Consider the following 19330-nt stretch of genomic DNA (forward strand, 5'->3'; position numbering starts at 1 on the left):
TTTCTTGATGGAAAAGTGTCCTTGCCTATGTGCCATGTTGATGATTTCGTTTTCCATAACTGATAGAACTACCAGGAGTTCTCTTGTTGAATCCTTATACAGTACTCCATGCTTGACTGCATTGCAATCTGTTTCTATCTTAAAACTTATCCCCACCAAATATACTCTCCACTTCTTAAGTGCTTCTATAATCGAGTTCGTACGAATGGTACTTTTCCTCTGCTGGTTTTGTCTTCCGACTCATGTATTGAACTGGATGGAACGCTTGATCTCGAAATCCTTCTGAAGTAGCACTGCTCCGTACCCGGGCATACAAGCGTCTGTATGTACCTCAGTCACTGCTTTCGGATTGTATAACATTAGGACTAGTGCGCTGATCAATGCTGACTTCAACTTCTGGAATGCCTCCAACTGCTTGGCGCGCAACTCGCATTTAGCCTCTTTCCTGAGTAGATCCGACAGCGGTTTGGCTATTACAGCATATCCATCGACAAATCTTCTAAAGTATGATGTCAATCCCAGGAATCTCTGCAAAGCCTTCTGGTCATGTGAAATCCTTCTGAAGTAGCACTGCTCCGTACCCGAACATACAAGCGTCTGTATGTGCCTCAGTCACTGCTTTCGGATTGTATAACATTAGGACTGGTGCGCTGATCAATGCTGACTTCAACTTCTGGAATGCCTTCAACTGCTTGTCGCGCAACTCGAACTTAGCCTCTTTCCTGAGTAGATCCGACAGCGGTTTGGCTATTACAGCATATCTATCGATAAATCTTCTAAAGTATGATGTCAATCCCAGTAATCTCTGCAAAGCCTTCTGGTCATGTGGCAATGGGAAATTCCTAATCGCTTTCGTTTTTGCATCGGATGGTTTAATCGAACCGTCTTCTATAACATAGCCTAGAAAGTCTATTTTACTTATAAGGAACTGACATTTGTCCCATTTCATCCGCAAACCATATTCTTCAGCTCTTCGTAGAACTCGTTCTAAACTATGTGCGCCTTCAGTGTAATCCTTGGAGGGAATGACTAAATCGTCCATGTTAGCCACCACAGTATCGTCTTGTATAAGATCTCTAAATACTGCTGAAATAAACCTTGAAAAAACTGCCGGCGAATTCGATGTACCAAAAGGCACGTATTGGAATTCGCATTGCCCGTTGTATGTAACGAATGCGGTGTACTTCCTTGAGGAAGGCTCCACTGGGACATGGAAAAATCCATTCCTATGATCTAGTGTCGTAAAAACATTAGCACCCTTTACTTTTCGATAGCATCGTCGATATTTGGCATCGGGAAGTTATCGCGAACTATCTTTGTGTTTAATCGCCGATAATCGCAACACAAACGTTTGTCTGTCTTTAATTCGTCTGTCTTTAATTCGTCTTCGTACCTACTGTTTCGTTGTCATTCCAGTCCGTTCACTGCTGTCACATCTGTTCTCTACGCAGTGTTGCATTTCTGTTTCAGTCTTATTGTCCGTTTACACAGTCCTACATATATATTTAATTAGAAACGTAAGATTACCAAAAAATTGTATATAAGGGTTTGAAGTACTCTTTATTATTAAACTCAGAGAACGAGACGGAAGAAGGAAGAAGGAAGAGAAATAATATAAACATACGTATCTCACCCCTCTGAAAGACCCTTTTCGGAAATTAATGTGAGTCCAGTCCAATTTAATTTTTAAAATTGAAGTTTTATGCACACATGTATATACATATGTATGTATTTTTTTCTTTTAATTAACAGCTACTAATATTTCGGCATACAGATACTTATAAAAAACCCAACTGTTCTTAACAAAAAAAATATATACATACAATATATAGATAGACAGTAAAACAGTTTGGTATATATGTATGTAAGTATGTAGAGAAATAACTGAAAAAAGGTTCGAACTGCCTATAAGCTTATTTTGTGTTTCCAAACAAACCGCAACATCACTCAAAAAATAAAATTAAATTAAAATTTGACAAAGTCGAGTATACCTATTTGCAACTATCCGGCGATACCCCTTGGGCTAATAAGTAACAAGCAGGATCGTGTACAACAAAAAAGCAAAGGTGAACAAACAAAAAAAAATACATATGTATATATATATTAATAATATATGTATATATATTTCCGGATTTTTATTCCAACACACAATATGTGTACATGCCTATGTAATTAAACAATCAAATGGTACATACATAAATTAAAAAACGTGGAGGTTCAACGACCTGCCTTTTCGCTTAATTGGTGTCTACAAACTTCTTCTTCTTAATTGGCGTAGACACCGCTTACGCGATTATAGCCGAGTTAACAACAGCGCGCCAGTCGTTTCTTCTTTTCGCTACGTGGCGCCAATTGGATTTTCTGTATTTTTATTCGCTGAACTATGTCAATGTCGTCGTATATCTCGTACAGCTCATCGTTCCATCGAATGCGATATTCGCTGTAGTCAATGCGCAAAGGACCAAAAATCTTTCGCAGAACATTTTTCTCGAAAACTCGTAACGTCGACTCATCGGTTGCTGTCATCGTCCAAGCCTCTGCACCACATAGCAGAACGGGAATTAGGAGCGACTTATAGAGTTTGGCTTTTGTTAGTCGAGAGAGGACTTTACTTCTCAATTGCTTACTTAGTTCGAAGTAGCACCTGTTGGCAAGAGCAATCCTGCGTTGGATTTCCAGGCTGACATTGTTGGTGGTGTTAATACTGGTTCCTAAATAGACGAAATTATCTACAACTTCAAAGTTATGACTGTAACAGTGATATTGAGATACTATCATATTCTTTGAATGGGTTTGCGATTATATAACAAACACTAAATGGATTTGACGGACAACACAGTCCGTCGGGTTCTTAAAAATTCCTTGGAATTCTTGGGGGCTCGACTGGCAGTAGCTTAAGCGCAAGCTTGGGATACAGGTCACACCAAAGACTAAAACATGGTACCACGGGGAGCAGCCGCCCCTGAAGTTCGCTTCAGTCTGCTCATTGGGTTTTGGCCCTTTGGGGAGATTCGTGGTGGCTGTGGTTTAAACCTAAATGCATGAAGGGCAATAGTCCAATGTGGAGTCGCACTGCGGCCGGGTGCCGGACCCAGAGTACGGCAGGGGTTTTAGATGGGCCTCGAACCCGACCAAGGTAGCTAGGGTGTCTCCTTTGGTTTTCACCCGAACCGATTGGAACCAAAGTGTATGTGTGTGGGGCGGCACTCATACCTTGGTTTCTTCCAGAGAGTAGTGTTGTGCATGCACTTACACTTTGGGGCGCTGATCGACGCATTAATTTGATCTATGTGCTACTAGCAATAGATAGCACCGTGGATTTGAGCCTTCGTAGGCAGATACCCACGTAAAACACATTGACAGTTGTAACAGTGACGTGAGAGCCAAGTCGCGAGTGCGACGACTGTTTGTTTGATGACAGGTGTTTAAATGAGTTAAGCATCCAACCCCTCTACTCGGTAAAAGGGGCGCATTCTAATAACAGAGCTCAATTCACCACAGCTGCTGATGACACTACAACAGAACTCACCTCATCATTACACCAACCCACTAAACAAAAGGGAGGGACAACGGGATAGCAGACACATTCGCTTACGCAATTCGTTCGACACTTTTTCGATTCCCCACTGCGCCGCGTAGACATTACTTTTTTTTGATATATCCCGCTCTATACTGCGCTGTTAGCAGCTTTCGTTCGTTGTACAAATTCGCCAGAACTTAACTTGATTCAACAACAACAACCAACAATACTACAGTTCCAATTTAATTTGCAAATATTTAAACTTATATTGTATTTTAAAATATCGAAAATTAAAGTTAATTGCACACAAATTACTCGTGCATTTTCATTTGTATGCTTAATCGCGGGTGTAAGTGAGTTGTGCATACCCTACCCAATTGGGGAGTTAAACAACAGGAGATATTTCGTTTTGCCCTAGTTCACTGCCAGACCCATTTTCTGTGCTTCCTTGTCCAGCCTGGAGAAAGCAGAACTAACGGCGCGGGGTGATATCAATTTCATCGGCATACGCCAGTAGCTGTACACTCTTATAGAAGATGGTACCTTCTCTATTTAGTTCTGCAGCTCGAACTATTTTCTCCAGAAGCAGGTTAAAGAAGTCGCACGATAGGGAGTCGCCTTGTCTGAGACGTCGTTTGGTATCGAACGGCTCGGAGAGGTCCTTCCCGATCCTGAAGGAGCTTTTCGTGTTGTTCATCGTCAGTTTATACAGCCGTATTAGTTTTGCGGAGATACCAAATTCAGACATCGCGGCATAAAGGCAGCTCCTCTTCGTGCTGTCGAAAGCAGCTTTGAAATCGACGAAGAGGTGGTGTGTGTCAATTCTCCTTTCACGGGTCTTTTCCAACTTTTGGCGCACGGTGAATATCTGGCGGTTGTTGATTTCCCAGGTCTAAAGTCACACTGATAAGATCCAATCGGTTTGTTGACGGTGGGCTTTAATCTTTCACACAATACGCTCGACAGAACCTTATACGCGATGTTGAGGAGGCTTATCCCTCGGTAGTTGGCGCAGATTAGGATTGGATTGGGCAGAGCGCACTTAAATTCCAATCGTTGGGCATGCTTTCGTCCCACAATATTTTACAAAAAAGCTGATGCATGCTCCTTATCAGTTCTTCGCCACCGTGTTTGAATAGCTCGGCCGGTAATCCATCTGCTCCCGCCGCTTTGTTGTTCTTCAGGCGGGTAATTGCTATTCGAATTTCTTCATGGTCGGGCAATGGAACGTCTGCTCCATCGTCATGGATGGGGGAATCGGGTTCGCCTTCTCCTGGCGTTGTGCGTTCACTACCATTCAGCAGCCAAGAGAAGTGTTCCTTCCATAATTTAAGTATGCTCTGGGCATCGGTGACTAGATCTCCTTTGGGGGTTCTACAAGAGTATGCTCCGGTTTTGAAACCTTCTGTAAGCCGCCGCATTTGTTCGTAGAATTTTCGAGCATTACCCCTGTCGGCCAGCTTATCAAGCTTTTCGTACTCACGCAAAGGCAAAAGAGAGAACCACAAAAGATAATAAGCGAAATTTATGTGTGTACACATATTTACTTTTACATTTGCATGTTTCCCGCCGAAATTTATACCGCAATCACAAAGAGATCCATATAAAACAATTAATACATATTTACCTGGGAACGAATGCTTATAATCTATCAATATATAACATATTATATACATATATATAATTTTTTTCCGCGCTCTCATCGAACGGTTACCGATAGATAAATACATTTATGTGCATTTAGCGTTTTCTGCTATATTGTACACACTTTTATAAACATATATACAAATATATATAAGTTAGCAACAATAACATTTAAAGCAATCAAAAGACACGCGCATCCGTTCTACTCGCAAAAGTGCTGACGATACGTCTAGCGCAGTGTGGCGTGATTCTCTGGAAATCCAGCGGAACGTGGGAACCGATGTCAGCAGACCAGAAGACCAGAAAAAGAAGATAATTTTTACTTTCGACAAGTAAACCCATAACTGGCGCCCGAGCTAAAATAAGCTCCTACGTCGCGAAGGAAAACAAAAGGCGTTAAGAATCCTTCTTCGGAGAACGTGGAGTGATAATAAAAACAACTGTGCTAGTGTGAGATCAGGCCCCTTAGTAGCAGAGCAAAAAGAACGCGTTGGACGCAAGCCAACTCATCAGCACCTATCAACATTAACAACCAACAATATCAAGAGTCAAAGAATGAAAGTCGTTATTGTATTGTAAGTGAAGTGATAATTACTAATTAAGAACATTAAGTGAAACCCAGATTGTGAAATTTTTTTTTTACCAAACTAAAATTGAAATAAAACCTTTAAGCATTAATTTGTAAGAGCAAAAACTGAAACGTTATTGAAGTAGAAAAGAAACTGATACGTAAAGAGTAGTGGACAGTGAGAAAAAATATAAAACGAACTCTTTAACAGACACAACAAAATAAACAATGTCGAACCCAAATAATCTGGTTCGTCCACCAGATCTCAGGGCGAATGATCCTGCAGGAAATTCAGGATCAGCTAACGTTACAATAAACGAAGATGACCTCGTAAACCTAATAGGAAGGGTAGCTTTAGACGTGGTAAACAGGCAAGGGCCCAGCATAGTTAGGGCAACCCTTAACCCGAATGCGGGCTTAGCAGACACTTGCGACGAAACCATCAATATAGAACATGCAAGCAACTTATCAGATTTAGACAAGATACCTGATCTGGTAAAATGTTTACGCGAATGCTCGGGAAATCCCGCCGAATTCAATTCGTGGAAAAAAAGTGTAAATCGAATATTAAATATTTACGAAGAGAGTAAGGGCACACCTAAATTCTACGGAATCCTTAACGTGATAAGAAATAAAATCGTCGGCAACGCGGATGCTGCCCTTGAGTCATATAATACACCCTTAGACTGGGGTGCTATTTGTAAGTGTCTAACTTTACATTACGCCGACAAGCGTGATGTATCCACCCTAGAATACCAAATGACTTCTTTGGTTCAGGGAAATAGGTCAATTGAAGAATTTTACTAGGCCGTGTATTCTAGTTTATCTTTAATACTTAATAAACTAGGCTGTATGGAGGTGGGTAGCGAGGCTCGTAATCTTCTTACTCACACATACAGAAACAAGGCGCTAGATACGTTTGTGCGCGGCCTCAACGGCGACTTGCCTAAACTACCACCTTTACCGTCAAGAAATTTTCGGAGGCAAGTAAACCAACAAAATTTCTTCCCCGAAATTGCTTACTTACCACAGCCACAACCACAAATTATTTCACAAAATCTTCCTAATCAAAGATCTAATCAGAATTTAAATGCACAAACACAATTTAACCAACCACAACTTATTTCACATAACTTTCCAAATCAAAGATTTAATCGGAACTTAAATGCACAAACACACTTTAACCAACCGGCTATGCGCCCCCAAAACCGCCGGTGCCTATGGAGATAGATGAAACTTTGCGCTCGCGCCGCATTAACTATATGAACCGGCCACAAAATAATCTATTATTCGGCAAAAGGCCACCACAGACCACTTCCGAAAGAAATCTGAAGCCACAAAAGGCACAACGCTATTTTCATATAAGTAATACTCCAAGCGCTACCTCGAACACAGGCTCAGAAGATAATCTGAATGATTATTTGGGTGTGGCGGACGACAATATACAGGATGAAAGACAATATTACGAATATAGCGATATTCATTTTTTAGGTTAAAAAGCTCTTCGTTGCCTTACTTTGAATGCCGCACGAAAAGCGGCGAAATATTCAAATTTTTAATTGACACTGGCTCCAGCCAGAATTATATTCAACCCAATTTAGCAAAAAAAAGTACTAGAAAACAAAGATATATTTTTAGCGAAAACTATTGCTGGTGATATAGAAATAAAACACCACACATTTTTACAGCTTTTTAATCAAACAGCAACTTTAAAATTCTTTATACTACCACCTTTAAAAACTTTTCATGGCATTTTGAGCTATGATAGCTTTCGGCAGCTAGATGCTGTAATTAACATTAGAGAGGGAACCTTGACAATTAAAAATAATTTTAAAATGTTAATTAAAGAACAGATGCAGTAAATGCTATCAAAATACACGATGACAACATTACTCCCCATCAAAAAATAACTCTACAGAAATTGGTTACAGAACATCCTAACTTATTTTCAGAACCGGATGAACGGTTAACTTATACTATCAAAGTAGTCATCCGATTCTCCAATATATAGTAAGTTTTATCCATATCCAGCATCGCTTAGAGGCAAAATAGAGAAACAGGTGGAAAAACTACTAAACGATGGCATTATAAGACCATCCAGATCCCCTTATAATTTCACCCGATTCCAGTGGAAATAAACAGTATAGGTTAGTGATCGATTATAGGAAATTAAATAGTTTAACTATAGCGGATAAATATCTGATACCCGAAATAGAGGGTATGTTATCGCATTTAGGCGACAATTCGTTTTTAACCACTAATATTCGGAAAATCTGAAGAAGAACACTTACAGAATCTTCGAAAAGTTTTCGAAACTTTAGAGGAAGCAAATATGAAGATTTAACTGGACAAATGTCACTTTTTTCAAAAGGATGTAGAATTCTTAGGATTTATAGTATCACAAGAGGGCATTAGAACTAACCCAAAAAAGGTAGAAGCAATTACTAATTTTCCCGAACCCCAAAATATTAAAGAATTGCGTTCATTTTTAGGCCTATCCGGCTATTATCGTAGATTTATTCGCGATTACGCGAAATTAGCAAAGCCATTAACAATCTTACTAAGAGGCGAAGAAGGCCGAATTTCAAAAATCAAGTCCGCAAAAGTACCGATTGAATTCAATGAACAAGCTAAAGAAGCATTTCAGAAAATTAAAAATACATTGGTTTCGGATGAGGTAATTTTATCTTTTCCAAATTACAATAACGATTTTGAGCTCACAGCTGATACCTCAAATTTTGCACTTGGTGCCGTTCTTTCCCAAAGTGGAAAACCTATTTCTTTTATTTCGCGAACTCTAAGTAAGGCGGAGGAACATTACGCCGCAAACGAGAAGGAAATGCTAGACATTGTCTGGGCATTATCCACTCTACGGAATTTTTTGTACGGGCACGCTAAGGTCAAAATCTTTACAGACTATCAGCCCCTAACTTTTGTTTTAAGCAACAAAAATACAAATAGTAAAATGAAACGATGGAAGGCAGAACTAGAAGAGTATAATCACGAAATATTTCATAAAACTGGTCGAACTAACGTTGTGGCTGATGCACTATCAAGAATTACAGCACAGCAACAAATAAATTCAATGTCGGTTATGACGCATAGCGATGACAGTTCAGGTCAAAACTTGATTCAATTCGTGCATGTACCAATGAACGTTTTCAAAAATCAGATATTTTTCAATTGGTCTACAGAATCAAGCTATAAATTTCAAATTGTTTTTCCAACTATTCACCGTCACACTATAACAGAAATAGAATTTTTCGAGGAGACAATCATATCTTTATTGAAAAAATATTTAAACCCTTCAGTAATAAATGGGATCAGCGCTCCCGAACCAATAGTGGGAATAATACAAGAAGTTTTTTCAATCCACTTCAATAAATATCGTATTAGGTTTGCACGAAGAAAGGTAGAAGATGTATTAGAAGAACAAAGGCAGGAAGAAATTATCATAGAAACACACAGAAGAGCTCATCGTAATGGTAGAGAGAATAAATCTCATATACTAGAGAAATATTTTTTCCCCAGCATGAATAACAAAATAAATAAAATAGTTAAACAATGTAGTATTTGTAAAACAAATAAGTACGATAGACACCCTAATAAGCCCGTCTTAAAAGAGACACCTATCCCCTCATATGCAGGACATATAGTGCATATAGATATTTACAAAACTGAAGGCAATCTCGTGCTCACTGCTGTTGATAAATTCTCAAAATATGCGCAGGTAAAATTAATAAAATCAAAAGCTACTCAAGACATAAAAGAACCTCTAAGGGAACTTCTCTTTCAGTTTGGAGCACCCAAAACCGTAATTTTTGATAACGAAAGGGCATTCAATTCAGCGACTATTACTTTTATGTTGGAAGACATATTAAACCTTCAAATTTTCAAATCCCCGCCATATAAAAGTGCAGTGAATGGCCAAATCGAGAGATTCCATTCAACACTTTCCGAGATTATGCGTTGTCTAAAAGCCGAAAATCGAGATCAATCATTTGCACAACTTTTAGACAGAGCTGTCTATGAATATAATTACTCAATTCACAGCACAATTAATAATAGACCAATAGAAAGTTTTTTCGGTCGTACGGTAAGCACAGATCCCGAACAATTCGAAAAAGCTAGATAAGATAATATTCAAAGAATAAAAGATAAACAACAACAAGATCTTAAAAATCACAATAGCAAATTACAACCAATTATTGATTATAATCCAGGAGAAACGATTTACGTGAAGGTCCACAATAGGTTAGGAACTAAAATCTCACCTAGTAAAAAGAAGTAGTTAAGGAAAACAGGTCGACTACGGTACAGACCGAGCCAAATAGGGTAGTTCATAAGGGTAATATTAAAAGCTAAGTAATAAAATTAAATAAAACAGACGCATTTTCACCTTATCAACGTTGAACTGTACGAACAATTTTTGGCAGAGGTAAAGCAATTCACGGACAAAAACATACAGACAAACAGTATATTTTACTCAACTTTAAAACAAGAAATAGAACAAACCAAAGAAGCAATTAAATCTATTAAACCATCAGGTAGCAAAATTAGAAGATCAATTAACATCCTGGGTACAGCATGGAAATATTTAGCCGGAACCCCAGATCACGACGATTTTGCTGCATTAGAATACGACACAAAACAATTAAACAAACAAAAAAAAACAAACAAAATCCAACTTGTCAATATAGCAACGCAAATCATGTTAAACCAATAGAAATACTTCAACCTGGACTAATTCTACTAAACATCTTTAATTGCACCGTAAACAATAGCCTGGAAGAAATATCTGTTGCAGGCACATTCGTCGTAAAATTCCGCAATCTTACCATAAAAATAAATAACGATTCTTTCTACAATGGCGAAACGCTTTTAACCGGGGCGTTACCAGTCAGAACACAATTTGCTCCAGCGGAAAAGGAAAGAATAAATCTTTTGTAATTGGAATCAATCCACGAGTTATTCATAGACAACATAAAACGTTTGGATTGCTTCAGAATAATACGAATACCACTCAAACTTCTGTGGCAATCATGGCCATTCTCACACTAGCAGCTTTTTCAATAATATTCTTCTGCCTTAGGAGAAAGAAGATAATCCTGCAAACAAGCTTTACATCAGAAACATCGTCCAAGGGTAAGGACCCAGCAGTACCAGAAATAGTACCAAAAACAGCAAACCCCTTAACATACTTCAATTACAACTTACCATATTCTTGATCAATTGAGGACAATTGATTTTAAGAAGGGAGGAGTTAGCAGCAATAACATTTAAAGCAATCAAAAGACACGCGCATCCGTTCCACTCGCAAAAGTGCTGACGATACATCTAGCGCAGTGTGGCGTGATTCTTTGGAAATCCAGCGGAACGTGGGAACCGATTTTTTTTACACATTTTTTCACAATACGATTTTTACAATTGTATTTCAAACGAAATATTTACAAACATATTTTACATATTTTTTTTAAACCAATTTTACAATTCTATTTCAAACGAAATATTTAAAAAATTTCACAAAGCACGCCTGCAGAAGCTACACGCTCAAAGCAGGGAGCCAAATAAAAAAGAACCAAAGATAATTCAGTGTCAAGGTTCATAACTGAAAGTGACAGTTTTATTAGATACTGCACAAGATTTTCGGCTTCCCCTATTAGTGACAATACTGAGGCAGTTTTAAACTAAAAAATTCAAAGTATAGATGGTATATGGGCACGCCTTCTGGCAGTATACGATACAGTACTAGATACTAACGATGCTGAACTTCCAGAAAATATAAAAGCTTCGGCGACAACTAAATATGAAAACTGCCTCGAACAATACGTAATTACGAGGAGCCACTACTCCTCCTCCGAGAGTAGTTACGACTCAAAAATAAGACCTAGATACAGGTATATTCTTGAAAGTACCAGCTTGTGATACTGAAGTTTTTCACGGAGGTTATGAGCAATGGCCGTCCTTCCGGGACATGTTCACTGACGTATACATAAACCATCCTAAACATTCACGAGCTCAAAAGCTGTACCATCTCAGGTACTAAACAAAAGGGGAAGCAGGCAGTATCGTAAACAATGGGAAAAATGCTCAAATCTCAAATTAGAAGATCCCAACTGCCATACCACATACCCCATCACTATTAGGTAGTGACTTAATACCTCAAATAATTCTTGAAGGTATAGAAAAAATATCCAATAAATTGTTAGCCCAAAATACAATCTTTGGTTGGATATTAAGTGGCCAAGTCACAGAAAAAATTAATTATTTTACAACTGAAGTTGAAAATATTTCAAACGAATATTTAAATAATGAACTCAAAAAGTTCTGGGAAGTAGAAGAATTACCTCAGACTACCCAACTTTCAGAAGAAGACCAGACATGCGAAGCCTATTACAAGTCCACAACAACAAGAAACGAAAATGGTCGTTATGTTGTGCGACTCCCTTTCAAACACACTCTAGAATATCAACAGTCCAGCAATTTCTAAGCCTGGAAAAAAGCCTGATCAAGAAAAGTAAGCTTAAATCAGCATATGATAATGTGATGGACGAATATCTAGACCTCAATCATATGGAAGAAGCTGTACCATGTGAAAAAGTATCTAAAAGTAAATATTTATATTTTTATCTGCCACATCTCGGGTTATTACGACCTGATAAAATCACAACAAAAGTACGAGTGGTTTTCAATGCCTCAAAGTGTACAAGCTCAGGCAAATCACTCAACGACATACTATACACTGGCCTAACCTTACAACCTGCTCTCATGCTGCTAATACCAAAATGTGAGCATGTTTAAATACATATGTTCTTAATGGGGATGTAGAGAAAATGTACAGACAAACTCTAGTACATAAAGATGACCAAGATTTCCAGCGTATAGTCTCCCGCAAATCAAGTAATAGTCCAATAAGCGACTACAAACTTAAAACCGTCACCTTTGGCATCAATTGCGCGCCCTATTTGGCGATTAGGACACTGCATGAAGTGGCAAAAACGTGTGAAACAAATTTGCTCTTAGCAACTTCTGTGTTACAAACGCAAAAATACGTTGATGATATTCTATCAGGCCACAGTCTGTCATTAGTGTGCGAATCACTATCTCAAGTGATCAAAGCACTAAATTCAGCGGGATTCCCCCTAAAGAAAATTACATCAAATCAACTCGAAATATTAAAAAACATAAAAAAGGAAGACTTATTAGATACAGATTTCCTTAAATTTGAAACGGCCAGCACAAAAAAAACCCTAGGGATTCAATGGAATGCGATAACAGATAAATTCTCATATACATTGAGTCAATATCAGCAATGTCAATTATGGCCAATAATTGCCAATAATGATTAAGCGAAAATCCTCATTCAAGAACTGTGGCAAGATGGCACTGAAAAGGATGAACAGGCAAAACCTGTGCGTTTAACAAAATGGGTTCAAATTGCTGGCAATTTGCTTACTATATCAGAAATTCGAATCCCTCGATGGGTAAATTTCACCCCTAACATTAACGCAGAATTACACGGTTTCTGTGATGCCTAGGAAACGGCTTATTGCGCAACAGTTTACGTACGCACTCAGTACGATAATAAAATATCTGCACACCTCTTGTATCTAGCCTAGCAAAATGGCAACATGCTGCAAGTGCAGATAACCCAGCGGATCTTGGGACAAGAGGTTGCAAGCCACTGCACCTCACCAGCACTACACTCTGGTCTAAACGTCTCACATGGCTAACAGAATTACAAGAATTCTGGCCAATGTCCACCGCTTGGAATATAATACCACCGGAAAGTCGGAAAATTGAAAATTTTCATATCACTCCAGAAGAGGATGATATTCTCCACCGATTTTCTTCATTTCCTAGAGCACTAAAAGTAGTCGCTTACATGCACAAATTCACCCAAAGACTTAAAAAAAAAATTAAAGGGATACCAAATGATCCTTGCGTACAACTAACGCATACCGATTTGCATCATGCCAAAGTTAGTCTCATTACTTACACCCAAACTCGCTATTTCAGTCGAAAGAAAGCACAGTTGGTCGGAAGACGACCACTCGAAAAGGAAAGTTCTCTTCTCGTCTTAAATCCATTCTTGGACGCTAAGGGATTAATAAGGGCAAATGGAAGATTAGCGAATTCCAACCACAGTTACAACGAACGGCATCCCGTTATAATACCTGAGAATTCCCGTTTTACTCATTTATTCTTAATATACCTTCACCAGCTTACACTACATGGTGAGCATCGCTTGATGCAGCAAATGGTCCGAGAAGAATTTTATATACCGCGACTAAAGCCACAACTTAAAAAGACGATTTTTGTGTGTAAACAATGTACCTTGTACAAACATAAAATGCGTACGCAGATCATGGCAGCTTTACCACCTGAACGCTGCAATTATGCTCTGCCTTTTACTATTACTGGGGTCGATTTTGCTGGACCTTTCCAGATAAAGGCCTCGATGTTAAAATCTTCTTCATTGAGAAAAGGGCATGTGGCTGTCTTTGTATGTTTCACGACAAAGGCAGTGCACCTTTGTTCAGATCTGACAACTGCGGCTTTTCTCGCAGCATTTGCACGCTTTGTCGGACGACGCGGATTTCTATCAAAGATTATGAGCGACAATGAGAAAAACTTTATCGAAGCTCAAAGAGCCACCGAGAAAGAATTCATAAACTTCATGAAAGAAGTATCCCCCGAAATTGTTAAAAAATATGCACCCCAAGGGATCGATTGGCAGCTTATACCTCCATGTTCTCCACATATGGGCGGACTTTAGGAATCAGCAGTAAAAAGCTTTAAGTCCCATTTAAAGAAAACGGCTGGTAATCATAAATTCAATTATGAGGAGTTTACTACACTACTCACTCGTAACGAAGCCGTATTAAATTCAAGACCTATATCACCCCTCTCGCAAGATCCCTCCGATTTCACAGCTCTTACACCAGGAGCTCCTATTCTCGCCATACCTGAGATAGAAGGAGACTCATTCACTTTAATAAATCGATGGGAAAGAATCAAGATTCTCCATCATGAATTCAGCCACAGATGAAAGGAGGACTATCTTAAAGATCTCCATAAGAGATATAGATGGAAAACGATCCAGAAGGAACGCAGTACAGGCGAGTGCGTCAGCATACAGGACGAATGCCTTCCCCCAAACGAATGGCGACTAGGCCGCATTGAAAAGGTACATCGGGAATGAGATGGTCATATTAGAGTGGTAGATGTACGAACACTAACTGGCATACTAACTCGACTAATTTTTTCACATGGGCAAATATACGAGGCATTTACTTTGTTAGCTGCTATGCTCCTCCCAGTGCTTCAATTAAGGATTTTGAAGACTTCCTCCTGGAACTTGCGCTAGAAACCAGAGGAAAATCCCCAATTATAATCGCAGGCGACTTCAATGCGTGGTCGACCGCTTGGGGTAGTAGGCGCACAAACCACCGTTGGCGTCTACTACTTGAATTCCTCGGCCAAACGAATCTTACGATCCTGAATAGCGGAACGCAAAATAAATTTCAAAAAGGTAACAAAGGCTCCATAATCGATCTCATGTTCGCCAACGATGCCCTTAGTAGGCACATTAAGTGGGCGGTGTCTGACACATTTACAAATAGTGACCACATGGCTATTATTGCCGAAGTCTCATATGCCGGAGGGACGGAACGCCGCAGCAGGAGCACATGCCAAAAACGAACTTGGAAACAAAAAGACTTTGATGCCGAACTTTTTGAGATGGTCTGGAGTTCAGAAAATATACAATTCGAAGACGCCGCGCACTTGGTATCCGCAGTGCGAAAAAAAATGTCCACAGCTTGCGACGCAACGATGCGTAGGACAGCACACCACAACAACCGAAGGCCAGTGTATTGGTGGAATGAAGAAATAGCTGAGCTCAGAAAACTCTGCAACTCAGCTAGACGCCGCCTACAACGTAATCGGAGTGAAGAAAATGAAAGCAGTCTTAGGATTATATTTAAAGGTCAAAAGAAGCTTCTGAAGTCAGCCATTTGTCGTAGTAAAAAGAAGTGTTTTGAAAAACTCTGTGAGGAAGCAAACGAAGACCCCTGGGGAACAGCATACAAAATATGTATGTCAAAATTCAAAAATAAAGCACAACCTCCCAAAAGCGCATCCTTTATGAGAAATGTCGTCGAAACTTTGTTTCCAAAACACGATAGTATTACTTATGCTAAGCCTCGAACCGAAGTCAGAGAGTCGCCACTGCCAGTTAGTGAAGAAGAAATATTGGCCATAGCCGGAAAAATTAAAAGCAGCAAAGCGCCTGGATTAGATGGCATTCCAAACAGAGCCCTAAAGGAAGCCATGATACTGAAACCTAAATTATTCGTAAAAATGTACAATGCGTGCTTAAAAGAAGGAATATTTCCCGACCCATGGAAAGTCCAGCGATTGGTTCTACTTCCTAAACCAAAAAAGCCTCCGGAGGAACCATCTTCATATCGACCTCTGTGCATGCTTGACACTATTGGCAAAGTATATGAAAGCATAGTAAGAAACCGCTTGGAATTAGCAATCCAGAAAGCCGGCGGATTATCAGAAAGACAATACGGCTTTATGAAAAAGAGGTCCACCATTGACGCACTATACGATGTCGTTGACACTGCGAAATACGCAGTAAGTGGCAAGCGATGGAAAGGCGGAACAAAAAAATATTGTGCGCTGATCACCCTGGATGTGAAGAATGCCTTTAACTCAGCAAAGTGGGCAAACATAATCAAAGCTCTATGTGAGATACGTGCTCCTCAATATCTTATGGAAATTGTCATGAGTTATTTTAAAAACAGGCGATTACTATACGATACAGATGAAGGCACTAAGAGCTACTCAATTTCGAGTGGAGTACCGCAAGGCTCGGTACTAGGCCCCCTTCTATGGAACATAATGTATGATGGGGTGCTAAGGAGACACCAACCGAAAGCTATTAAATTAGTAGCATACGCAGACGACCTTATTGTGGTAGCAGTGGCTAAACACCTCGACGACCTCCGGAGCAAATGTAATGAGTGCATAAACGGTTTGCGCCAATGGTTCTCCTCAATGAGTTTAGAACTGGCTGAGCAAAAGACTGAAGTATTGCTCATAAGTACAAGAAAAGTAGAGGAAAGTATATCTCTGACCATAGGGGAGTGCGAGATTCACTCACAGCCACACCTAAAATATCTAGGAGTAATAGTAGACTCAAGGCTCAAATTTAAGGATCACCTAGAATACACTGCAGGTAAGGCGAATAAAATCATGAATGCCTTATCAAGAATGATGGCAAATAAAGGCTGCGTGCGTTCCAACCGGCGTTTTTTACTCGCAAAGGTAATGAGATCGGTTATGTTATATGCGGCTCCAATATGGATCCAGGCGCTGGGCATCAAAGCATATGCCAGACAAATAAACACAGTGCACAGGCTGTCGGCACTAAGAGTTATCAGTGCTTTCCGAACAATTTCAAGTGATGCTGCTGAAGTAATAGCCAGTATGATGCCCATTGACATCCAGGGTGACGAATACGAACGAGTATACAAATTACCAGAGCCATCTAAAGGAGCCAAAAGAGAAGAGAGAGTGAAAAGCTTAACGATATGGCAGCAGCGGTGGCAAACCTCACTCAAAGGACGGTGGACCTACAGACTAATACCGGACATCCATTCCCGGATCGACAGACGACATGGGGACCTGGATTTCCACCTAACCCAAATACTAAGTGGGCATGGGTGCTTTAGAAGCTACCTGTACAGATTCCAGCACGACATTAGTCCGAATTGTCCGACGTGTTCAGAGTGCTTAGAAGACTCTGAGCATGTATTCTTTTATTGCCCTCGGTTTTTAAGTGTAAGGGAAAAACTTAAAACTACACTCGGTGGTAGTTTTACGGTGGAAAATTTGACGACACTTATGTGCCAGTCCACTGAGAACTGGAATGCTGTCAGCGATGCGGCAGCGTCAATCATGACAAAACTTAGACATATAGAGCAGAATAGGCGTCCGTCAGTCCGTGTCATAGAGGACACTTAATTGTCTTATCACTCCCACGAAGTAATACCTAATCAGGTGGTTCCGTGGGAGAGTCTGGAGTTGGGAGTAGGTTAGGTTTAGCGGATTAAAGTTCCGCACTTCGGCTTTTGATGCTTCCCCCTACTTAAAAAAAAAAAAGAAAAAAAAAAACTAACTCGACCGTTGGTAAAATTTTATTTCTTTCTGACCACCGAATAACTGATTTTACAAACTCCGCGAAATCAAACGCATAAAATAAAATCAAACCCGTCAATTAATTCGTTTAATCCTAAGTACTACCGTTCTACAAATGATTCATGCAAACCTAAAACCAATGAGCGATAACAATTGAACCGTAAAAAATATGTGTAGTATATAATGATATATGTATCTATCTTTAAAAACAAATACCCAATTACATATTTCAATCCATGAACCATACAATGTTTTAATATAGTATATTTCTATTCCAATAGAAATGGACATAGAAGACATCCAAATTACTCCCAAGACTGTGAAGTCCGCGATTTCTGCGCCTAGAGCATCAGCTCCACCCATCGCCGTACCAAGGACACGAAGAGTCTTGAGTCCGCCAAGGCAATCATCTGCTGCAACACTTAGGGATACAAATGAAGATCCATTTGAAGAAAATTTGCCTCCACGATGCAGCTTATGCCATCGACCCCATGTTCTGAAGAGGTGCACCATCTTCAAAAGCATGAAGACAGCTCAACGCCAACAGATCGCCCGCGCACACGGCCATTGCATGAGTTGCTTGGCAGACTCCCACACCACATTCGATTGCCCAACCGACGAGTCATGCCAATATTGTCAACGCCCTCATCATACCCTAGTTCATCGATTCCCTCGCCGAGTCAATCCGCCAGCAACCCACATAAATAACAGGCACAGCAAAACGAGGATCCTGTCCAGCGCCGAAGAGTACGCCATTCCAGGCACACCAGGGGAGCGTACTCGCGACCACCTCCGCCAAACTACGGTCATCGTAATCAACAACGCAAACCAACTGGGCTGAGCGCCGTAGTGAGCACTCTGCAACGGTTGCAAAGTCTTCTTCACCCACAACCGATACAAAAGGATTGGTCTGATCGGAATGGGCGCTTTTTTCGTTTTCACCCGTGACCTCGAAGGTTTTCGCCATCGGTACGTCCGTCAAAGCAACGCTGTTTAAAAGTTTAAAATTGTTAATTGAAATCAAAGTGCTAATAAAATTTTGTACAAAGTCTTTTTTTGAACATTTGGTGTGAATACAAAATAAGCATTTATAAAAGAAAAAAAAATAAAGTTATTCATTTGAAAGCGAAATACATCTCTTCTTTATTTCAAAAAAAATTTGCTAATTAAACATTCCAGGTGCAAGTGCGACTGCAAATGCGTATATCACCGACATCAGGGTGAACAAAAAGGAATACACCTAAACATACTCTAACCCGTCACCTTCCCACATGCACTTCACATTGAAGCCGCTATTAGACTTAACGAGTTCGACACAACACTTTCGACTCTGAAAGGAAAAGCACCCGGTACAGCAAAATATCCTGTCCTATCTTAAAAAATCT

At 39.8% G+C, this 19330-nt stretch overlaps 1 protein-coding gene across 1 annotated transcript in view; it reads left to right on the forward strand.

Annotated features, from left to right (window-relative positions):
* The window catches only part of LOC126765313 (uncharacterized), a 32909-nt gene extending 13856 nt beyond the window's left edge, over positions 1-19053 (forward strand). The window contains exon 3 of the mRNA XM_050483034.1: positions 18227-19053. Coding sequence (XP_050338991.1) covers positions 18227-18786 — 560 coding nt within the window. The 3' untranslated portion in view covers positions 18787-19053. The remainder of the gene's footprint in view (positions 1-18226) is intronic.
* Positions 19054-19330: the final 277 nt, after the last annotated feature.

Source organism: Bactrocera neohumeralis, unplaced genomic scaffold (assembly GCF_024586455.1).
Source record: "Bactrocera neohumeralis isolate Rockhampton unplaced genomic scaffold, APGP_CSIRO_Bneo_wtdbg2-racon-allhic-juicebox.fasta_v2 cluster10, whole genome shotgun sequence".
NCBI classification, from domain to species: domain Eukaryota; kingdom Metazoa; phylum Arthropoda; class Insecta; order Diptera; family Tephritidae; genus Bactrocera; species Bactrocera neohumeralis.